A 25093-nucleotide genomic window follows, 5' to 3' on the forward strand; every position below is an offset into this window, starting at 1 on the left:
GCTTGGACTTGTGGTATAGGACCGCTCTTGAACCGCTAGTAGCCGGGGTGGTACCGGGTGTGACGTACTCACACGTGGGACTCGAGCCAGAGCTCAGAGGAGTAGCTGAGCCGGGCCTACGGGTGGGGAGGGTATGAGTAAAACCGGTCGGGGTGCCCAACACACGGCCATTTCTGCCCGCATCGAACATTCTCCTGGCGGGGCGGGGGCCTAGTGGGGCTGCTACGCGGGGGTGGGCTTGTCCCTTCCTCCCCCCTACCCCTTTTTTTAAGCAAAAAAAAAAAAAAAAGTATAAATGTGTAATAAGCCATATTGCCAAGGATATATGTGTAAACTGTCCTTTTTGTTATCTTCATTTTTACTCCCCCGCGCTTTAATTAGGGGTAGTTCTATATACACCCCCCCTATTGCTCAGGACACCCCCTAAAAACCAAAAAAAAAATACCCAAACTAACCTTTAGTGTAATTACCATATTGCCCTTGAGATTTTCTCATACACCCCCCCTTCCTCCTCCTCCGTTTCGTTTTGAAAAGAAAAAAAAAAACCCCCCTCAAACCCCCCTTAAACCCCTCGATCCATTTACATCGTTTAGGCGATCTTTGAAGGAGATTTAAGCCCCATTCGAAGCATGGACAAGCAACTAGTGATTTGGGACGAAGAATCGGCCGCAAAAGGCTTCTGTTCGGCACCGTGCAGCCGAACAGAAGGCTTCTGTTCGGCACCGTGCAGCCGAACAGAAGCCTTCTGTTCGGTTGAGGGTTGCCAAACAGAGGGCTTCTGTTCGGCACTGTTCAGCCGAACAGAAGGGTTCTGTTCGGCGATCCAGTGCTGAACGGAGCACTGGAGGCGGGGGGGGAGCTACCTCGAGGTGGTCGTGGAGGCGCCGGCGAGGTGCTCGTTGCTCGGGAGATGGCCGGGGAGGTGGTTCCGGAAGAAGCCGGCGAGGTGGTCGGAGATCGGGAGAATGCCGGCGACGAGAGGGAGAAGGGGGAACGGGGGGGTTTGGGGCGTTGGCGAGGTGCACTGCACCGACCGGCGACGAGAGGGAGAAGGGGGAGACGGAGGGGGTTTGGCCGCCGGCGAGGTGCTTGAGGCTGGTTTTTTGGGCGGAAGGGTTACGGGTGTTTTGGAGGGGAAGAGCGGGGTGGGGGGGGGGGGGGGGGTTGGGGGGTGTAGAGAGCAATTTAGGTGAGGGGGTGGGGGGTAATTTAGGTATTTTTAATTTTTTAGGGGTGTCCTTAGCAAATGGGGGGGGGGGGGGGGGGGGGGGGGGGGGGGTGTAGAGAGTATTTAATTTTTTTTTAATTTTTGGGGGGTGTCCTGAGCAATAGGGGGGGTGTATATAGAACCACCCTTTAATTAGCTACCGATTCCCTTCTAGTTTTCGAGGGCGTTCATTCTGTGTCTCGCTCGCTCTCTCTCTTTCCCCCCTTTCCCCCTAGAGCGTCCATGGTCTGTTTCTGCGGTGCTCCTGCCTGCGCTGTACCTTGCAGGCCCAGTATATCTAACATCCTCCTCTCCTCTTCCAGAAGCCTTAGTCCCGGACTCTCAAATGATGTTTCGCTTGCAAGCCCCTTTCTATTCTCTCCTCTTTCGGCACTGAGAGCCTCACCTGCCCTTTCATGCAGAGCTCACACAGCCGCGACTCCAACTATCCGTGAAATCTGCAGCGGGAGTGTGCCAGAACACATACTGCAGAGGTGCGATTTCTCTAACTTTTCTTGTAATATGGCCTCATTGAGTCCTCTTTTCTTATCATTAAAGTGTTGGAATGGTTTTATGGGAAATTATACCTTGCAATAATTACGTTTCTTTGGCTATGTTCATGGCGATTCTTGGTGGTAATGGATTTAGTCAGGTTTTATATTATTAATTACTTGTTTACTTCCTAGCCGGTATCTTGGAGTAACTTGCTTAGTTCTGTTTTACTTTGATCAAGATTTGACTTAGATGTTGATCAAAATTTGCTATAATGAGATCAGTGCAGACTGTCAGGTTGATTGATTACTGAAATCATGATCGCTGAATGAAACTTTAGTTAGTATTTGGAGTAGAAAGCTAAATACTTATATTAGATTCGTCATGTGGCATAGTGTTGACTATGATTCATATGATGTGTAATGGAAAAAAGTAACATGATAGAGCTAGTCAAAAAGAAAGTTTTTTTTTTTAATTGAGAATGGAGGTCTAAATGCATAATGAAATAAAAGGGGGAATGAGACTGGAGGACCTAGCCTGGAGATGTGCTCACCCAGTCAGGAGGAATCGCTAACTCCCACACAAGCCCTTTGGAATATATAACAATAGTTAAAGAACTTCTTTTGACCTTGCAATAGTATGTATAAATTAGACCCCTCATGCTTGTCATATTGAAGACAACAACCATTTGAGGTAGCTTATGTGGAGATCAAACAGGAAAACATTGTCTCGAAACTAATTTGGTGCATGTTTTGTAGGATGAAAAGAAATAAAGTAGCAGTAGGAGTACGGCAGGCTTCAATTATGAGAAGATTGATAAAACTAGAATGTGAAAGAACAATAAGTCTTGAGAGGGATCAGCCATAATTGAGGATATCCTTGTCCACTCAGAAGAATTATTCCAACTCCATAACCACTAAACAAGCTTCAAAATCCCCCAAAATATTATCATAGCGGGTAACCATCCTCTTTTTTTACCAGTAAATAATATATAAGCATATTTGGTGCATTGAAGCCAACAACTATCTTGGAAACTTATAGTTTTAAATACTATGACTTTGAACTATGGTATGTCGTACTGGCCCGAACCGAGGGGCAGTACGTAGCATACCGCACCATACCAGTTTGGTATTAGTACCTGGTACGGGTGGCGTACCGACATTTGGTATGCCAAAAAAATTTTGTACTGTACCGTACCGACACTGTGCAAGCGGTACGGGATCCGGTATCGAGACAGCGAACCTTGCTTTGAACCATACTATTTCTCATTTTGAAGCTCCATCATTGTCTTCTTCTTTGATGATCCTAGAATTCATGAATGTTTGAAGGGCCATGCTCAAGGTTTGTCGTGCCAGCCGGTACCGTACCGTTTCGAATGTACTGTACCGAATTGATACGTAGTACCGTACTATACTAATACTTGGTATGCCGAATTTTACAGTATTGTACCGTGTACTAACACTGTAATAGAATGGTACTAGTACGGAGTTCCGTGCCAAGATGGCGAACCTTGGCCATACTGTTCAACATCCAATTTGGCATGGAACTAAATTGCCGAAGGATGCATATTTATGCGTTAAATATTTACTTTGATATTTGTTGGATCACTATCAAGCGAATAACTTGATATAGGCACATATCTGGATTGGCTTGTTTTATGATATTAAAAGTTGAGGATGAAGAACATTTTTGTTGAGTCATCTGATATTGGAAAACATTGGATGAATGAAACTTGAAGATGAAGTGAAGCACTTTATATATTACGTCCCATGCAATAACAGATTGGCTTGAGACTGAATTATCCAGCTGGTACCGAAATTTTAATGGAAGATGGACTTTGAGACCAATTAATATCTGCACTAGTTTAAAATAGGGAGTTCAACATCCATAGCTTGAATAGTTATGCATAACATTATAAAAGATGGGTTATGCATCATGGCAGTGAGTAAGAGCATTTTGATTGTTGCAAAGGGTAAGTCAAGTGATCATCTTCAAAGTGGGGAAGGCCAGAAAGATTAGAATGATAGATGTATTTTATTAGTGGCACACCGGCCTGGAACTAGTATGGTACGTATCGTGCTTTGTCATGCTAATGCTTGGCATACACTATCCTAGCTTTGTGCCATGCATTGGTATATAGATGGTATTATGCTAGTGCCACATGCCACTGAGGCATTGTCATGATATGTGCCTTATCATATTTGTGTGTGTTGACTTGACAGTTTATACATGATCCAAAAAAATGTGCAAAGAAAGCAAATAAAACACAGGAGTTTGGGGAGGAAAAGAACAGCCTAGAAAACTCAGGTACCCGATAAGAGTGTTTGCCAAAAGGCTTAAAGAAAATCAAGAAAGATTCAAGGCCCCTGTTTAGTATGCACTAAAATGTATTGTAATAAAATCTTATTATTATATATGTAAAAATGTTGTAGATGTGTTATTGTAGAAACTTATTGTGATAATGAATTCCATTTTGTAATATCATATGTTGATATGCCATCTTTGTTTTATAATATCAATCATATTCTATAAATATTAATATATAATATAACATATTACAGAAAATATTACTTCGAAATATCATAGTATATGATCATTTAGTTATCAAAATGATATTGATTACGTACAAGATAAATTATAGATATAGATATTATAACAATATTTTTTTTTAATTATTCAATACATATAATATGTTAACAATATTTCTAATATGTAAGTAATTTCAGTAATACTGTTGGTAGTTAATACATTATATCATAATTGCAATATTGATCATCATACTGTATTATGATATTTATGTAATGTAGTTGTTATAAAGTTAAAACATGGCATGATATTAAATGGACAAAAGGAATTGGCATAAAAAGTGGTCATAAGGCTATTCCAAGGTAGACATGAAATAGTTCTGTCAAGAAAAATGAGCCTAAGATAGTTTGACTAGGCATAGCCTATTCTAGGCTTATGCTTGGTTTGTGGTGTTTGGCTGGCTAAGACCCTATTCCAGGTTCTATGGCCTACCAAACACCACCAAAGTTTCAAAAAAAGAAGAAGGGGAAAACCCAAGGAGTTTTGGAATAGACTAGAGGAAGAACAAACTATGAAAATTAAGATAAATGTTTAAAGAAAACAAAAGAAACACCTGAGAAGGCTTAGGGATCAAAGGGATGAGAGAAAGGGCCATAATGGTTCTGAGATAAGAGAATCAGTTTATGAGACCCCAAAAAAGGCTTATGGATGGAAAAATTTTGGCCAAAGTCTTGATAATCCAGTTTTAGTTTATTTTAGTTCATTTGGTATGGATTAAATTTGTTTCAATTTCAGTTGTTTAAATGGTTTCAGCAATTTTGGAAAAAGTATAACCGAACACCAAAAATTAGTCAAGAAATCATATTGGACATTATCTAAAGTTTTGTTTTTTTTTTGGACCTTTGAGTGTATTGTTTTGGTGGTTTGTGCTGAAACAACATACAAGCATGCGTGTGTATATGCTAATAAACTTTGTGAACACATAAAGTGTTAATAATTATATTTTCTGTTGTTTTAGAGTGTAACATATCAGTTTATCATTTAATAACAATTTAACACATAAAGATTTAAAATGTTTATTACATTTAGGCACCAAGATATCCATGTACATTTCAAAAAAAAATACTTCTCTAAATATAATTTGAACCCAATAGCACTAATATCGCTTGAACTTGCAAAATTCAAATTTGCTTTTAGGAAAATGGTTCTTGAAATCAGAAGAAATGAACACAACAATAATTTATGCTTAGTCATGTGTATGGCTGGAACCTATTAGATGGTTAGATGAGGTTAATTATGTGGGTAATCTATCCTTTAATATGTCTTGGCATTCTTAGAGCAAAAAAGTATTTGTGCAAATTACTGTTGTTTTATTGTTTATGGTATTGTTCATGCTCACTATGCATTAAAAGTTACCAGTGTCATATAAGGGTGTTTTAGGAAATAGAAAATGTTACTTTAGAATTTATATCTAATAGGGTCTTTTGCTGTGTATTTCTCAATTTTCTGGATGATGGAAAATAAGAAAAAGGAACTTCTTTTATGGCCAATTGGTGCCATCTTTCCCTTACTTTAACTTCTTGTTCTGATCAGATTGTGAGGATTGGATGGCTTAGTTTATTTTCACTTCTCTTTAGGCCTTTCTCCCTCTCTTTCCTTTTTGCAGTTTCATATTATCTTTTAGGATCATTTTGCTGACGTGTTTGAGTCCTGAATGAGCAAAATAATCGTCTAAAGGTGATGTTTGGGAAAGGATACGAGTTTACTATTTTTGCTATTTTTTATTCATCTTTATCTAGGAAATTGATCAGTTTTAATATAATGAAGTTTTAGGCTGTTTAAAAGTTCTGGTTGACTCAAACGTTACAAGTTAGAGACCTTGAATCATCATAAGCAAGTTGGGTATCCAATAACAAGGAAACATTGTTTTAGGTTTTGTAGCAAGGTAGGCCGAACCGGACCGAACCGCTTGGTTCGGCCCGTACCTGTCGACCTGGTGGGGAACCGGGTTGGTTCGTCTATTAAATTCGGTTTCGTCCCTGAACCAGCCGGAACGGATTTTGAACCGGCTGGAGAAGGCTGGAACCGTCGACCCGATTTGGAACCGGACCTGAGTCGACCCGGCTAGATCTCCACAGTTTTGACAGCACAACTTGAGTGACAATCCTAGATTTTTGGTGGAAGCAAGAATGTTGTCAAATCCACTAAATAGCATAGAAGGCTCTGCAAGTATCCAATTTACATGGCAGTTCACTAATATCTCCAAAAGTGGCATATATTGGTTGACCATCTATGTTTATTGTTATACTATTATTAGAGGGAAATTTAACCTTCTTCAATGTAATATTTAGAGTTGGAGATTTTCATTGGCATCTCATATGTGTATGCAAGGAAGATTGATCAGTTATTCTTATTTTACAGCATTTAACTGCTTGATTAATAAGGTTGAGACTGCTTTTCAAAGAATATATACTTTGTTCCCAAATGAAAATATGCTTTCTTCCAAATTAAGAGTATATGACCAAAGCAATAAACTTCAATCTCTGTCCTTTGCATGCTAACGTTCTCTGTATTTAGCTTTTAAAATAACTTGTCTTTCATCTGTATGTGTCCATTATGTTTTAATTGTGCAGAGCTGAAGAAATTGGATATGTTTTCCCTACTGCTGTTCAACATCAATCTTTACCACTTCTACTCTCTGGACGGGATTGTGTGCTACATGCTCAGGTTTTTTAACACATATCAACTAATTGTCTTCTATCAATCTTAATAGTCAAAACTATATGGTCTTTGATTGGTAGTTATCATATTCTTTCAATTTCTATGGAAAATAATGTATTGTACAATCTGGATAAATGAATGCTCAATTCTTGTGGTTTAGTATAAAATAAAATTTTATGGTGTAACGGGCCTCCGGGAGGGGGGATGCTAACAATGGCCATGTGTGAGCTGAAAGGATTATCGAAAAATAGATAATACATTCTTCTTATGAGTGAGATCTACAAATAGTTGAATAATATGAAAGGGGATATTTAATCTTGTCAAACCTTTTTATTTGTGTATTCTGGTCAAGTGGCAATTCAAAGTGGCATCACTAAAGGACCAACATATGGTATTGACCATGGTTGGCCATACCGCCCCAACTGGCTGGTTCGGGATGTACCAAAGTGACTCAACAAGGAACTGAGATTGTTCGCCTTGTTGGCTTGGTAAATAGGCCGAACCTCTCTAATTCAATTATAAACCCTCTCAACTCTTGGTTCATTTATAAACCTCACCCCCCCCCCCCCCCCCCTGCCGCAAGCATCACCGGTAACTGTCCTCCTCTCTTCCTCACTTTCTCTCTCTCACTCTGCTAGGGTTAGGGTTAGGGTTTCCTTCGGCCATTCCCCTTCCTCCTTCCTCCCACCCTCCCTCCTCTCCCTCTCTCTCTCTCTCTTGCTCCGGTAGGGTTAAGTTTAACCCTTGGCCCTCCCCCTTCTTCCCTCGCTCCCTCTCCAACTCTTTCTCTTCCTTTCCTTTTCTCCCTCTCCCCCTCCCTCTTAATGTTTTTTGTATGCCCTAGATGGCATGGTATGGACTCATGCTGTACCAAACCGATTGTTGGCTAGTATGACCTCCAGTATTGGGAGAAATTTTGGTTTTTCATTATTTTATCTTTTTAACAGTCTAGATAGATAGGAGTCGTTGCTTGGTGTAGTGGGAAAAGGCTTGGGTTGACAAGCGCAATGGTGTGGGTTCAGTTCCTAGGGCAGCCACTTTATACAAAAAAATAGAAAAAGGTAGGTTTATCCTAGGTTTTGCCCCTCCCAAGACCTTGGATTGATAGGACTATAACTAGGTAATGTACTTTTAGGAATCTAGATCCTAGTTAATGGCTGATCAAAGGGGATTTTCAAGGGATTTTGTTGCTGGTCTAATTGAGCATTTATTAGACCCCTGGATTGCCAGGATCATAACTGGGTAATGTATTTAGGAATCTAGATTGTAGTTAATGGCTTTGATCTAGATCCTAGTTAATGGCTGATTAAAGGGGATTCTAATGGATTGTGTTGCTGGTCCAATTGAGCATTTATTCGACTTTAGATTAGGAAACAAGAATGGTGCAATTGGCCTTTCTAAAGCCAAAGAGGAGCCTGGTACCTAGATTTACATCGAAGAAATAAAAGAGCCTTGGAGATATGTTTAGGAATCTAGATAGTAGTTAATGGCTTTGATCTAGATCCTAGTTAATGGCTGATCAAAGGGGATTCTAATGGATTGTGTTGCTGGTCTAATTGAGCATTTATTCAACTTTAGATTAGGAAACGAGAATGGTGCAGTTGGCCTTTCTAAAGCCAAAGAGGAGCCTAGTACCTACATTTACATCGAAGAAATAAAAGAGCCTTGGAGATATGCTCTGCTTCCTCTTTGGTGTCCCCATCCTTTCTTCTTTCTTTTTGTCTCTTTTCTCTGTTCATTACTTAATAATTATTACATCTTTTCTTCTGTATGCTGCTTCCTAATATATATGATGATTGATTGCTTGCTGCTTTCAGCAGTCTAAATAACAATCAGTTTAATTTTCTCTTTAATTCTTCTTGTGGTATCTTATTAAATTTAAGAATAAGTATTCCTGCAGGATTTGAAATCTGCTGAGCATTTAATCTCTTTGATGTGTATCAATATCTCTATTAGTTTTTAGCATTTTGATTTTCTTGAGAAATCTGCTGCTGTCTATTTCCTCACTCTTGACTTACTATTTTTGGATTATAAGATGATTGTGGAACCTTCAATTGAATTCTAATCACCTCAGGTCCATATATACCTTCTGTTCTCCCAAACCAATAGGACCCTAGAATAGATAAATTAATCCTCTGTTTGCTTTTAAATTCAAAATTAGGTTGTTGTTGCCCCCATCTTGGATTTTGGACCACAAGCAACTACTTTGACTAAACTCTTGTCTAACCTATTCCCTGGGTCCTATTATATGCTGCAGCTATCCACAGGTGAACTTGCATTACCTTCCCACATGAGTATTCTGTTTGAGAAGAGAGTGGAAATGTTATTTGTATTTGGACTGACAGACAGGTACTTAAAGATCTGCTTACTTCTTTTCTGTTGAACAAGAAATATTACGACATGACCTATGAAGTGATATAAGATTATGAAAAAACAATATTGTATGGGGGTTATAGTGGTTATGGTATGTTCCGAGCGAATGAAACAGCTGAATCACTGTAAAAGCTGCCAATCACTTAAAATTCAGGAATTTTTAATATTTAAAAATGATGGAAAAGTCGTCAGCTTTCTTGAATCATTCTATATGATTTGCTATGCCAGGGTGGTTGGTTTCTGATGTAGATTTTAGTGAAGTCAATAGCTATTAAAGCTGAGGTCTTCTATTGGGGGCAACATGCATAAAATTCGTTCAGAACTTGCATGCATATGTGTAAAGCAACAATTTGAAATAGAACAACTTTTGTGATTGTTTTACATTTTTCTATATATTAAAAGATATCTTTTTATATAGTTTTATGCATGGCTCGCCGTATCGGCCTGAACCAGGCTGTACAGAGCGTACCATACCGTATCGGTTTGGTATTGGTATTCTGTATAGGAGGCATACCAATACTCAATATAGGAGGTGTATCGATACTCAGTATGCTAAAAAGATCCCATATCGTACCGTACTGACGTAGTGCTAGTGTGGCACTGGTATGGGGTCTGGTACCGAGACGGTGAACCTTGGTTTGATGGATATTTGTGAATTTAGATGTCTAATTTCCATACTACTTGGTACCCTTGCATGGTGAGGTTTTAGGGTTTTGAAAAGGAAAAGTCAAGAAATTTAAGATCTAGTGTTGTTTTCATAATGAAAGAAGCTGATATAGACCAGCTTACTGTAGACTTTCAATTGCTGGATGATAGATGAAAGGCGCATAAAAGGGAGAATAATGCCTTGATAAGCAAACACAATGGAAAGAGAATAAAAGGGCCTATCATGTTACCAATGTTACAAGATTGTTAAACACTATATTAACCAAGGAATGCCGTACCGGTCCGTACCGGCCGGTACGGGCCGGTACGTACCGGTCCGGTCCCTGACCGGTACCGGACACAGATGAAAACCGGTATTTCCGGTTTTCTTCTGTGAACCGGCCGGTACGGAGACCGTACCGGCCGGTACCGCTTGGTACCGGCCTCGTACCGGTGCGAACCGGTGCGAACCACTGGTACGGTGTTTTTTTTGGGGGGGGGGGGAACCACAGCGCCTCGCTGTGGTTTTTTTTTTTTTTTTTTGATGGGAAAGAAAGTGGTCCGGACCGGTACGGTACCGGTCCGGACCGGTACCGTACCGGTCCGGCCGGCCACCGGTACGCCGATTCGGACCGGTACGGCGGACCTTGATATTAACCATTCAACTAGTATTCTGCGCAAGGTCTACTGTACCGCCCCATATTGCTTGGTACGGGGCATACTGTATCGTATTGGGAGAAAATCGGTATGAAACACATCTTCAAGTTAGTAGAAGTCCCATACCAGTTCGTACTGAGGCATACCGTCCCATACCGAGGTGCGTACTGGTCCATACTAAGGCGTAACGAGATGAAAATCGAGAAAATAGGTAACAAAGCTATTTCGGCACAGAGGTGTACTGCACTGTACCATATCGAACCGATAAGGTACCGTTACGGTACCCGGTACCGAGATTGCAGATCTTGATTCTGCAAACTATCATGAAGCAATTAGAAAAAAATGACTGAATAATTTATGAACTAAGTTGCTTTGTATGATCAAATATTAGAGATGGGAAACATTGAACATAATGACTTGACTATCGGAAGATAATTTGTAGTCAATAAGGAATGTGATGTTAGTATGGAATGAAGAGTAAAAAGAGAGTAAAAACATATAAATCAAGTATAGGTATACAGAAGTTGTACTGGAAGAAGAAGATGATGTGGAAGCAGGGGCAAAAGAAAATTTTGGTTGGACCTCTGTAGATAAAAGAATAAATAAAAGATAACATACATATGAAAGTGAAGGAACTATATAGAGGGAAAATGGAGGGAAGGAGGGAAAGGGCCTGTGACTTTCTCTAGCCAGTGTTGCATGTACATGAATATGAGGATCACATTAGGATGCATATCCAAATGTCTGAATTGGCAAGAAGGAAAAAAGGAGATATGGAGATAAGTAGCGAAAATGTAATGTTAACTAAATTATATATTTATACCTCTAATTTTCTTCATTTAAACATCAAAAACAAATGTTAAGAAGATATTCTTTGTTAAGGTCTTTCAAAACTTCCTAATTAACTTAAGAGTATAAGAAAATGACATTTTCCAAACTTATTTTAATATCTACATCCTTGGACAATCACTAGGAAAAAAAAAAAATCGCTTCTAACATGAAAATTGGAGGATCATGCTCGTTATTCTCCACCAATCTTTAAAGGTAAGTATCCTAATGTTTGATACATTTCTGACTTGGATACATATCTGACACTAGTTTTTTGGAGCCGGATGCAAGTATGCAGGTAACATGGAGTCTAGCATTTGGAGGGAGGAGAGGGAGTTGTTTTTCTGAGGGGGTTTGGGAGGGAGGGGGCTGATCATAAATCACAAAAAAAAATTGTACAATGGATTGCTTAAAAGAGCTTATTTACCAAAAGCATGTGTAGATTTAGGTGTAGTTGCGGCGAAGCAGGTTTATTAATTTTTAATTTTGTATTTTCTATATAAGGAAGTTGGTGCAGGGATGGATTTATAGGGAGATTCTAAAGCAGGTGCAGCACCCTAAGCAGAAGAGTCCTGCCAGGCTAAGTGCTTATTTGCTTGTTCCAAGTTATTGCGCACCTTGATAAAAAAAAAAAAGCAACATTGAATAGATATATAACATAATTTAGTCTTTAAACTGTGTTGGTAATGCATTTAGATTTTGGATTTTGTTCAAAAAAGATACAAAACATGGGAGAAACGAAGTCTTCAAATTAATTTCTAGATCTTGTTTTGGATTGTTAAATGGATTATGTTTTCCTCGAACAATTAGATTATTGTTTAGACTGCATCTTAATTGCAGCTTGGAAAGTAGTTTGCCACCACATGGCCATATAAGTGGGCATTTAGGCACTTAAGCTGTTGTGTTTTGCAACATTCCTGCTTTTATTAAATGGTCTTTATGTAGCAGGAAAACTGATTTCTATTTCATCAAATGAAGGAGTGAAGGGGACAATTTGGGGCTAAGAAGACAAACTGATTGTAATGAAATTACTAAAATCAAGGTACTCAGGAGATTTGCAAATCAGAAGTCTTCTAACTATGTTTGGAGTTGAACCACATTGATGTGACCTCTTATATTATGGAATTTGGGAGTTGAACCACATAAACATGAGATTGCTTTGGATGCACAGGTGTGAATTAGATCAGAAACTATAATCTACCAGATTCAGGCATTCCAAATATTGATTTCTTTAAAGAGTGCTTGGAGCCAAGGACTCAAGTCCCAGTCGGACGTCCTGCAGGATATTGGGATGGGGTACTGTCCTGATTATCAGGACAAGACTGTCCCACTACTGTCCCATCGCCCCGATCAGCATGTCTTGGGACATCCTGTTGGGTACCTGGGGACTTGCGGTCCCGATCCCCAGCCCAATCCTCCGATTTGATGTGGCTCGGTTGCCTTGTTGCTTGGGACCGACTTGTGGGTAACGTGGCTCTTCTTGTTGTCTTTGGCCTTCACCAATGCATAGTCCACACAAGAGAAATGGCGAAGGAAATGAATCGATGATGTGGGGAAAACAAACTGAGATTCAATTCCAAGAGGACAACGAATACATGGAATGGTTGGCCAAGGGACGGGAAGTGTCCTTGCCCTATCCTAAGAACAATCTAAGGGGAGTGATATGCTCCTCCTTAGCCCAAGCCTTTCGGCCGAATGACCCCTAAGGGACCTAAGGGATGAAACCCTTTACAAGACTCTAAGTCAAAATGAAATATGATGAATGATGCTAACTCGGCCTTAAGGGCCTCTACTTATAGGCCTAGTGCCTTATTGGCTTCATGCCTTCGGAATTCAAATTGGAGTTGGCCGACTTCATTTGAATTTGAATTCAAATGTATTCGGCCATGTGCTTCATGAGTTGCTTGGCCGGCTTGGTTTGAATTTGAATTGCATCCTTCTAAGGAAGGTCTTCAAGTGCTTGCGCCGGTTGCCATGTGCTGCAGGTTTGAATGCTGCTGCCGTTGGGCTGATGTTGTTCTTTTGTGTTTGTTGCCCCTTGACACGGATTCTTGACATGGCATGTTGCTGGCCTTTGGTTTGGCAGCCGGATGCATCTTGGCCGCCCCTGGATCTGCTCGCCGGATAGCTATGGGAAAGCCTGCAGGCTTCCCCTTCGGTTTTGCCTTGGCGCACATGGGATTTGCTTGGGCGGAGCCTTGGGCGCCGCTGCTGGGGCTGCTGCCATGTGGCGCGGCCAGTTATGGCCGCGCGCCTGGTCGGGCGGCTCTGCTGGGCGCGCTGCCATGTGGCCCTGCTCGTGCGCTTGGTTGGGCGCTTCTGCTGGGTGCGCTGCCTTGTGGTCCTGGCTGGGCGTGATGCTGGGCGCCTTGCTTGGCTGTGCTGCCATGTGTCGTGGCTTGCTGTTTTAGGCAGGGCGCACATGTCTTGATGGCTGTATTGCTTGGTCGGGCGCCACTTGGACTTTGGCCAGATCCTTGCTAATTCTGTCGGGCGCACACATGCCATTGGTTGTGCGCTGGCTTGGCCTACCCTTGGCTGACTTGGGCGCAATGTGCGCGGGCTCGTGCCGGGTTGCCTTGCTTGACCCTTTGGCTTGGATTGTGCTCGGCCACTTGGTTGGCTGACCGGACTGTGGACTTGTTGCGCTCGGGTCTTCTCCTCTTGTGCGCGCATGCCTAGGTGCGCGCGCACGGGCTGGTGCCCCTGGACATCGGCCATGTCCATGCCCATCATTGGCACGCGTGTGGCAGACTGCTGCGCGTGTGCCGGGTGCTGGCGCGGCGTGGCCTGGTGTCCTGGCAGTGCACTGGGCCACTGCGGCTGAGGCGAGGTTCGGCTGGCAGAACCTCGCCAGGACTCTGCTGGCGCGACCGGGTCGGCCTGGCGCTTGGGCGCGGGTCGGCCCGGCTGGAAGTCGGACGCGCGCATGGGCGCGCGCTGGCTGGACTTGGGCGCGCGCATGGGCGCGCGCTGCTGGCTGAGCGCGGGCGCGCGCAGAGGCGGGCGCGGCAGGCTGGGCGTGGGCGCGCTCGGGCGCGCGCGCTGCAAGGTGGTCGCGCTCGGGCGCGCGCGCTGCAAGGCGGGTGCGCTCGGGCGCGGGCGCTGCGGAGCTGGTGCGTGCGGGTGCGCGCGCTGCTGGGCCGGTGCGCACGGGCGTGCGCGCTGCAGGGGTGCGCGCGGAGGGCCGCGCGCCTGCTGGGGCCTGTGTGCGCGCGGTTGGCCGCGCGTGGCTGGCATGGGCGCGCCGTGGCTGGCGCGCGCAGGGGTCTGCGCGCGGCTGCTGTGGCCGGGGCTGATGTCCTCCTTCCAAGCAGTGAAGGTTGGCTTCTTTGGGACTTGGCTTGGCCATGGACTCCGGATTTGGGCTTGGCGGGCTGAGGTCCCCATCACATCCCCTATCTTAAGTGGCGGCATGGGGTGGGAGGGTGGTGCATCCATTAAAAAATTGGGACAGCCCCATCCCACAAGATATAAAACCTTGCTTGGAGCTTGGTCAGATTAATATATCCTCTTGTCGTTGGGCTTTTCCTCTATGCCTTTTGAAGTAATTACCAGTGTATGGTCCATACAATGCAATGCTTCTATACTAGGGGCTGTTGCTTTCTTTCAGGGTGCTAGTTGATTCCAGATGTGTGCTATGTTAGTCAGGTGTTGAGACAGATTATTTATATTCTGGCTATTGTTGTTCTTTATTTTTTTGAACAGTTTTAAGACATTTGTCGGGTTTTAAACATAGGGCTTCTTGCAGTCTTTTTAGGAATTTGATTGAATCAAATCCTTGTTTTCCAACAAAGAGCAAACTTTTATTTTCTCTACACACTACTATCATCAACTATTTGCGAAATTTGGGGTAATCATATTTGCTGCATTTTTAGAGCATGAAATCACATTAACAATTCTCATCCATTTCTATAAAACTTAGATAGAGGTCATCAAAGAGGCAAACTTTACCATTGAAGAGTGTTTTTGGACAGGTGAAATGCACTCTGATAAATTAGGCAGCACCAGGTGCAGTTTGAGTTATATATACTAGGAGAAATTTATTACTTATAAAATGAACATAGGCTAGTTACATGGCTTTTACATGTCAACTTAAGCAACCATACTGTTAATATGATCCTAAGAAGATTATCTGGTGCTGATGATAATTGGATTGCATGGATACCATCATATCTTCTATTAGTGAGCATGAAGAATCTTCAAGATACAAACTGCTTGATGAGTTTAAACACAGTATCCCTGGTGCTAAATTAACTTCATTGTGCCTTAAGACAGGGTGATTCCCTTTCCTTTATACAAATGATCATCATTGACTGCAACTCTGACTGAGCTGGCTGCAGCCACAGTTGGATACTTAACCTTGCAAAATCTGATTGTTCTCCATGACAATTACCCAAGTCTGCATCCTCTTTGACTATCCATATTTTGGAATATCTGTTCAATTTTTCTGTATCTTCCAACAACAACAGTACATGCTAGAGATGTAATACATTTAAAAGCTAACTGACATGATCTATATGCACAAACTCGGATCGTTTGGCACCTTTTTTCATGAATATCGTCACTAGCATGCTTCTTACATTACTCTGGTTGTCTAAAACTTCTTTTCATTTCTCTAGAATGCTTAAAATGATCTCATCAACGATATGTTAATGCAGTAACATATTATACTGTCTAGACAGGTTCAGGCAAAACATTGGCGTACCTATTGTTGGTACTTTCAGCCATAGACTTTCATAGATCTGCTGTACAAGCGCTGATAGTGGTGCCAACTAGGGAGCTTGGTATGCAAGTAAGTATATTTCTTCTAGATTACTTTCAGTTGGTATTAATATATAATTCTTGCTTATATTTTCTCTTTCTTTTTTCAAGGTCGCAAAGGTTGCTAGAGCGCTTGCTGCAATGCCAAAGGAATATGAGGGAACCCGTACATGTACTGTCATGGCTTTGTTAGATGGTGGAATGTTGAAAAGGCATAGATGCTGGCTAAAGGTATGTTTCTCACATGGTCATGTTGAATTTCAATCTTGTGATTGTACTGTAGTTATTTCTTTGATAAATAAAAAAGGGGTGAGATGGGGAATACATATGAAGAAAGAAATTCTGAAAGGAACAAACTAAACTTAGGTTAATGAAACACAGTTGTACTTTGAGTTCTGAAATTTGTTTCTAATTTATTCCTCATTACATGATGTATGGCATATCCAAAAGATTAACTCTTCATATTCTCTTTGTATTGAATGAGGACAAATTCTCAAATTGTTGATGGCACGCGATTAAAGATTGTGTATGATGGAGAAAAAGAGAAAGCCAGTAAGGTTGCATTTGGTTGCAGAATAAATTTTGAGGGGATAAGGGTAGCTTATCCAAGTACTATTGGAGGGGTAAGATTTATTCTATGGGATAGGGCTTTCTTGGCATTTGGTTGGAGGGATAACACACACTTATCCACTCTCAAGATATAAGCTTGTCCTTTTTTAAGTGTTTGGCAGTATATTCCTCACTTCCACCATCTAGGCCGACTAATACCATCCCTATTTTCCTACCAAACATGTACTATATGCAGTAGGGTTTTTGGGCTCTAGTTAATTAGCAAATGTAATATAACATAGATCCACCTATGTTGGTTGGCCACGTAGAGCTATCCAATATCCTTTTTCAATGAAAAATCAGAGGAGGAGAAGTTGAATAGATGAAGTCCCTAAGTTCTAGTTGAACTCAGATGGCCTTCGATTCTGCTGGAATTGGAAGAGGAAGAAAACTTCTAACTGGAGTCTTCTTCTCCTTCTCCTACGTGCAATAGCGCATGCTTAACCTCCTAATGGGCTCCGGCCTCTCGGGTCGGCCCATTAGCCCAAACTGCTGGGCTATTACATAGAATTGGAAGAGGAGAAAGACTTCTAACTGGAGTCTTATCCTCCTACGTGCAACAGGGCACGGTCAGCCTCCTAATGGGCTCGGCCTTTCGGGCCAACCAATTAGCCCAAAGTGCTGAGCTATTACAATTGGGCTGGAGGAGCGTTTACACAACACCGGAGTTGATTTGCAACTAGAGAAACCAATCAGAGAGTCGTCGGAATGTGTCTGGCTGGGAATCCTTCAATGCTTAAGTCGAATAAAGATTCGAGAGAAAACAGGAGAGATAAAGAATGAGAGCATGACGTCCAGATTTTCTCATATCTAGGGAGTCCCTATGCTTCGTATTTATAGAGGAGAGGGTGCAGAGTCGGTTCTATTTTCAAAGCATCGTGCGTACAGGTGGGATTTTCGCCGTTGCAGCCATTCTTTTTCGCGGTTCTGACTTGTAGGAGCTAGCAATTACTGAATGCCGAGCTTATATGTGGCGGCCGATGGATGGATGATTGGACGAGTGCCGAGATCGCCACCATTTAGAGCTCTATTTAAGGGGGTGGAAGCTTGAGTTAGTTTCCCTCTACTTGGTGAGTATTTTTCCATCTCTTGGTGTTCTTCATCCAGTGGAAGTTCATTTGGTGGAAGCTTTGACTCTATTCTCTTTCCTTTCTCCGATGTCCTTCGATCGATCGCTCTCGGCAAACCTTCATAGGTTGGCCTTTTCTCCTTTCTTTCTTCTCCATCTCCTTTGGCTACTATGGAGCTTCAATATACAATAGTGAACTCCCTACCAGTTGGTCGATTCAGCTGCTTTGTCCTAGTGTTCTGACGGCTCTAGCTGCACTAGACCGAAGACCTTCGGTCCCGACGCTGAGTGCATCCTGGACTAGGACGACTTAGACCAGTTTCGGATTGGCTATCATGTTTCGATTGGCTTCTTCTTTAGATTGCTTGGGGCTAAGGAGAGGGCGAATGCCTGCTATCATGCCCAGGTTAGCCTTTATGAGGAGCCTCTAGAGGCTGGGTTGAGGCTTCCTCTTCCTTCCTTTATAGTTCTTCTCAATAGTTTCTGATTAGTGCTTGCCTAGTTGGTTCCCAATGCATGGCGGATTATTATTGGCTTTTTGTTTCTTTTGGCTTTGCATGGTATTCAACATACGATCGAGTTGTTCCATGCATGTTACATACTCAAGGAGCACTCTACCGAGCAGGCTGGTGGTACCAAGGACCGCCGAATCGGTATCGGGATCCGTACAGGTTGACGGCCGGTAGGGCACGGTACCGTTCGGTACCATACTATGTCGGTATGGATAGGGCATGCTAGTTTCGTACCTGCACTTTTTGGAGTTTTCAAGAATTTTTAATTGGTAGTCACTTTTTTTAAACTTTTTCAATGATTGTAAGTGTAATTTGATATTTTTTTATTTTTTTTGATATTTTTTGATATTTGTATGATCCTGGTTTAACCTAAATGATGCATTTTATTGCTTTAAAATAATACAAATTATAAAATTATTAGTGAGATGTTGCATGCTATAAAATATTCTCAAATCAAGTAGTGATGTGAAAATTATAAAATAATACAATCAATTACATACATTTAAAGTATAACATACATACCGATATCTAAAATTGGATCGAGTAGTGATGCCTCTCATAGAGATCCGGATCATCAGGATAGTCAAGAGGCACATCAGCTCACTCTTCTAACTAAGCAACGTTGTAGTCTTGTATGCTCATGCCATTAGAAACGCGCGTTGAGTTAGAAGCACTCTCGGATCTCTTCCTAAAGTTTTGGCTCTGAGAGGTATCCTTTGGCTAATAATACGACTGTGGAGGGACCATCCGAATATGCCGGTAGCAAAATTCGATCCATAAGATGCTCTGATTAGCATAGGATAATAGCCACCGAAAGATGCCTCAGATACACTATATGTATATCCGTATTCGTATGGGTCATAGGCTGCATGTGGCTGCGGATAATAGAATCCAATATCCGACTCAGAATCTGATACGATTATAGATCCTACTCCACGTGCGAGGTCATCTGTAGCTGTATCACGTCCTCCTGAATGATCTCGAGGAGCTCATCTTCTATATGTAATCGTATCCTCGTGGGCTCTACTAGATCGTGCACCGTGGTTTCTATCACGTGTAGCATGCATAAACTAGGACTTACCGGTGAATCGAAGACCACCCTGCGGCTCTGTCTCATAAATAACTGTCTTCTGTCCTCCACTCCTGCCTAGCCAGCATATCCATGACCACCAAAGCTGCTGCTTCTAGTCTCTGAATCCGAGTGAATTGACTCCTCTTGGACACTATCCATGGGGCAGCATGTGTCTTTTATTTTTTTTAGCATGCTGGGCAGCTACCTTTCCCTTCGTGCCCCTCTCTCTATTGGGGCTGCAGGTGCTTTTTATTTTTCTTTTTTGGTGTGCTGGGCAACTGCCTTCTTACCCTTCATGCTCCTCTTTGCCTGGCTATGCTTAGAGGATGTATGTCGCCCTTCTGACCGAATCGACCAGGTAGCGTAGCGGCCTTTTCTAAGCATCTCTCGATCATATCTCTGAGAGGATGTCTCGAACAAGGAGTCATGTGGTGACCGACTCCCTTGTGGCTGTAGTTAATCAACTGGAAGGATGAGTAGAATATTGCTCTCAACCCATTGTCCTGCATCGATCCTAGCTTCACTGGTTACGAAACTAACCGGTCGTACAGGCGAATCTCGCTTATCAAGCTCCAGCTCATGCTGCTGGCCCACAAGCTATCCAATCATAGAATCATCCTCATCATCAACGAAAGCACTATGGTCGGATCTATGTACTTGAGCTTCACTTCCTCCTGATTGCACTTTAGCCTCAATCTCAGATTGTAGTGAACATATATAAGGTCGTTGAGGCGCTTCTGTGTCAAACGGTTCCTCTGTTTGCTGTGGATGAGGGTGAAGGTGGACCGGTTGCGCTTACAGCCACTCAAGGAGACCGTCTGGGAGAGGATCCGGATAGCTATTCACTTAAGATTTTTTTGCGGACAGCCCAAAATGAATCCACCATTCATCTGCAAAAACATTGAAGAAAAAGAACCAAGCCAATCATAGGAGACCTCCTGATGCGTAACATATCTGGATTCATACTTTTCTTACTTATGACAGCTGCCGAGTCTCCAAAGCTGTCGCTGCCCTCTCTAAATATTTTGATATGTAAAAATGAATCGCGTTGTACTATGTTAATAATAGAATATACCAATTAACTTACACATGTCAGTTAAGTTAACTTAACTCTTTTAGACATAGGACTGTGACTTTTGGATTTGGCTTTATCTTGTATACTGAGCTATATTGGCGATATAAAGGCATATTGTGCTAACCTGGTATGGTATTGGTATAGGTGCTTTGACTACTACAATAGTATTCCCTGAATTGGAATGGTCTCTTTAGGATTTCCAATTGATATTCCATAAATTTTAACTAAATTCTAATGTTTTCTGAGTCAAAAATAGCCAAAATATTTTGCTATAATTAAAGCTCTTAGTATTGTTAGCTAGCTAGTGGAAGGATTGGAGATGACTTTGCTATGAAATACTGTATTGTTATGGGGGACCAAACTTTTTCTCTTCACCTCCTCTTTCTCCCGATTCTTCCTTTATCTTCTCTCTTGGTATTATTCTCTTGCTGAATACTCTATGGCTTTTATATTCTCTCATGTTGCGTTGAACAACCTTAAATGCTTTAACACTTTTTGCTCACTGTCTTGGTCAGTGTTTTGAGTTCCATGCACCATTGGAGCTCTCAAACACCATACTCCAATAGAGAGAAAAATATAGGAAGCAAGAGAAATGGAGAGAGAGGGAGAGGGAAACAGAGAGGTTAAAGGAAGTGATCAAGCAAGAGAGAGGTGAGGAATGGAGGTGCCAAGTACCTATATAGGGTGAGGCAGGTCACCATGCTAGTGGCTAACTAGGTTGGGTGGCGATCTTGGTGCCTTGGCAGTGGTTAGAGGACCATTATTTGTTGACAAACAAAATGGGAGAGAAAAGGGCACAATCAACATAGATCATGATGGGTGCATTGTCAAAACATGATTAAGGATGGGGTTTTATCTCGCTTTGATCATGTGTGTTCCACGTGTTTACAAGAGAACATTCGATGAACAACTATGATCACATGGAAGAAGAGGTATTTTCATGCCCAAATTAATATTCAGTCCCAATTTTATATTCTATTTTGAGATAAAGTCTTATTTACCAACAATTTTTATTATTGTCCTTTATTTTGATGTCTATTTAATTTTTAGTCTTTGGCTTGTGTAAGAAAGAGAAAGGTGGAGTAAACTAGCTACTGTAATAACAAAGATGAATATGTGAAGAAAAAGAAATATTAAGTATATCTCGGAGACTAAAAATTAACTAAAACAAGATACTTCGCTGCAAGTTTAGGTGAAGTACAATATATCCACATGCAGCTATCCATTTAATGGATCCTTTTTTAGCCAGGTCTCTGAATCCTAATATTTGGGAATAAGATGGATGCAAATCTTAGATTGTTAGATTTACACCACCCAACACCCATACCCAAACCCTTGTAACATTTTGCAATATCAATAGGGATGTCATAACTATCACAATCTGCTTGTAGTAATCACACTATATTAATCTACTTTACTTATTCTTGGCCTTCCATATCATTGTTGACAGACCCTAAGTGGGACTTACATCTGGGTGCTTTGAAATTGCCTATTCAGATTATCTCCTAGCTAAGCATGTATGAGAAAACATGGGGATATAACTTAGAATGTCCCTTGACTTATTTGTTTTTATAGAATCTCTAATAGCATGGTTTGTTGTGCCAAGGTCTGCATTGGTTTGGTATGGTATGGGTCAGTATAGTAGGTATTCACCCCGTACCAAAACAGCTCTTGAGCCATTTTTCTTACTTTTTATCTTGGTACACTTTGGTATGGATAGGTACGAGGCCTGTACGGCTGTACCAACCTGAATTTGAGTTTCGTACCAATTTCGATCCGGTATGGTATGGTACACCCCCAACTGGGTGGTTTGGGGTGGTATGGCAGTCCATTTGCCGCACACTCAAGAATATATACAACTACCAGACAGCTCTCAGCTGATTCCATTTCATCTAATTTATTATAACAATTATTTTCTTATGTATAGTTATCAATGCCTTTGCTTTAGCTCTAAATTGTATTACGAGGGTATATAATTACTGCATTATCTTTCATGGTAAATATTCTGCACTCATCATCTTTTATTATTCTTCCAGGCGGAGCCCCCTCAAATAGTGGTCGCAACCATAGGGAGCTTATGCCAAATGCTTGAGAAACATTCTCTTAAACTTGAAGCAATGAGGGTTTTGGTTATTGATGAGGTGATTGGAATTACCATTTTCTTTATGCATGTTCAATTGTCACTATTCCATGATGGGTGTTGGGGGCTTGGCCGAGATGATTTTGTAGCTAACCTAACTATATAACGAGTTTCAAATGCTCCCAGCCTTTTCGAATAATGAATTTGGTCAAAGCCAAATAGTTGTTGTCATGACCCTATGTATAATAAATTGCATTCATCTTTCATTGCCATCATCATCTGAGCATTCCTACATCAAACTAAGGTTGGTCGAAAGCAGCAAGCGTAAGCCATGAAGGTTTTACAATCAAGTGAACATTTCTACATCAGAACAACGTTGGATTAAAGAAAATCATAAGCCATGAAGGCTCCACAGAAGAGTGCAGTGCAATTCTGCATATAACATATATATTTTCAAGCCCAAATATTGTTAGTGGCATGGTCTGCCGTACCGGTCGGTATGGGTCGGTACGGGCCGGAATCGGTACGGTACAGCTATATTTTTTGATTCCGACCATTTGCAATCCGTACCGGTCGGTACCGGCCCATACCAGCTCCAAATTCTTTTTGTCATTTAGCCCGGTACAGTACCGGTTCGGTTCGGTACCGGTTCGGTTCGGTACCGTACCCCGTACCATACCGATACTAGAGCCCACCGGTACGTCGGTACGGTCAGTACGGCGGATCTTGGTTAGTGGTTTAGTGCAAAAGCCATGATGGTTCTTTAAATTGAAAATTTGCACATGATAATTGACATTCAAAATTCTCTAAATGTGAACTTTCTTATCTATGAAATGGATAGTGCTAATAAAGTTGGTCTGCCAAAGTGTATGGCAAGCCATATAATAGATGGTTGACATTGTTACGGATGATTTCTACATCTTAAACAATTACAAACCAGAATTTGGTGCACTTGGATCCTTGTAAACCATAAATTAAATGAATATGTTGTTTCATGTTGTGAAAATTGCCCATTTGGTGGCCACCTTGCAATCTTAAAAATGTTTTTTTTTCCAGTTTTTCAGCATTATTAATGTTGTAGACTTTGTTCAGTAGTGTAGGTCTTTCATATTACATGGCCCATACAGATTGTGCATAGGCAAGACTTCGACTCAAAATTGTCATAACATTCTAGCTCGACATCATAAGCACAAACATTTTCCACAAACATGAACTCTAACATCGGCGGAACCGATATTGGGCATCGTACTGGTTGTCACTCCCTCTCCCTCCCTCCCCTGCTCTCTCTCTCTTTTCCTTTTCTCCTTCTTCCCCTCTGGCGAGACGTCTCGGATTCAATGGCGGAACCGTCCCAGTCCGCCGCCAGTACGGCCCGGGATGCCCCGAACTGGGCGGTTCGGGATGGTTCCATAGACCTTGATGAACTTACTTATTATGCTTAATCAATCATTTTTTTAGAAAATGAAAAACATACCAAGTACTTCATTTCCTTGAGGAATGAAAGAAATCTAGACAAAATTGATGTGTTTATATGTATATATATATAGCTATACATATATGTTTGCATACACATGCACATATTTTATGTAGGCATCCTTCAAACCCCCTTTCAGTTTTTAATTCTTCAATTCTAGTTAATTGTATGTGTGACCATGATCTGTGCCATGTTTAGTTAAACAAAGTGAATTATGACATGGATAATAATTGGATTTGCTTTTGCTTCATTTCACCGAGGAATAAAAAGAAAGCCATACAAAGTTGGTAAAATTTGTTATATATCTAGCCTTACAATATATTTTTATTTTTACATGATTATATTATATTATATTATATATATATATATATGTATATATATATATATATATATATATATATAAAGGGTTGGTTAGGCTGTTGTCCATAAATGACCTGCTAAAATGTTACCCAATTGGAGTGACAAATGAGCAATGATTATTTAGGACTAGAGAGGCTTCTTATAGTAATTTGGTAAATCGTTGCTAGTTGTAGTAAGCAAATGAAAGTGCATCATATAAAAATGGATATTGTACACAAGAAGAGAATTAGATTTGGTACTTGGAATGTCAGAACTTTGATCGAAAAGAATAGAGAATTAGTTGATATAGTGACACGTAGGAAAGTCAATATTGCTTCTTTGCAAGAACTAGTTAGAAAGGTAGTAGATCCAAGGATATTGGGAGTAGTTATCAACTATTATATATAAATATTATAAGTAGGAAGGATGGTTCGCAATATGGCTTTCCTATGGATGCCCTAGCTTGTGCTGGACTAGGGGTAGGATAGGGGGATGCTGCAGACTGTAGCTTTGTAGGAGAGAGAATAGTGTCGACCGGTTGGGGTGAGGCATACATAGAGAGAGAGGATGAGGTGGTTGATCGAGAAAGGGGATGTATAGGGGTAGAACGAGAGGGGGGGTGCGGCTGAGGAGGATCAGAGAGAGGAAGT

At 41.4% G+C, this 25093-nt stretch overlaps 1 protein-coding gene across 3 annotated transcripts in view; it reads left to right on the forward strand.

Moving 5' to 3' along the window:
• Positions 1-1367: 1367 nt before the first annotated feature.
• LOC103696541 (P-loop containing nucleoside triphosphate hydrolases superfamily protein) overlaps positions 1368-25093 on the forward strand; it is a 37548-nt gene continuing 13822 nt past the window's right edge. The window contains exons 1-5 of one of the 3 annotated variants that reach the window (XM_008778206.5): positions 1369-1701; positions 6859-6952; positions 16131-16244; positions 16325-16444; positions 22587-22691. In XM_008778206.5, the coding sequence (XP_008776428.1) occupies positions 1451-1701; positions 6859-6952; positions 16131-16244; positions 16325-16444; positions 22587-22691 (684 nt within the window). In that variant the 5' untranslated portion in view covers positions 1369-1450. Of the gene's footprint in view, positions 1702-6858; positions 6953-16130; positions 16245-16324; positions 16445-22586; positions 22692-25093 lie in introns of all 3 variants that reach the window. The other 2 variants (XM_026800937.4, XM_088719839.2) reach the window with 2 other exon arrangements.

This window comes from Phoenix dactylifera, chromosome 4, assembly GCF_051530095.1.
Source record: "Phoenix dactylifera cultivar Ajwa chromosome 4, Ajwa_hap1_PhDact_Kaust_v1.1, whole genome shotgun sequence".
Lineage (NCBI taxonomy): Eukaryota > Viridiplantae > Streptophyta > Magnoliopsida > Arecales > Arecaceae > Phoenix > Phoenix dactylifera.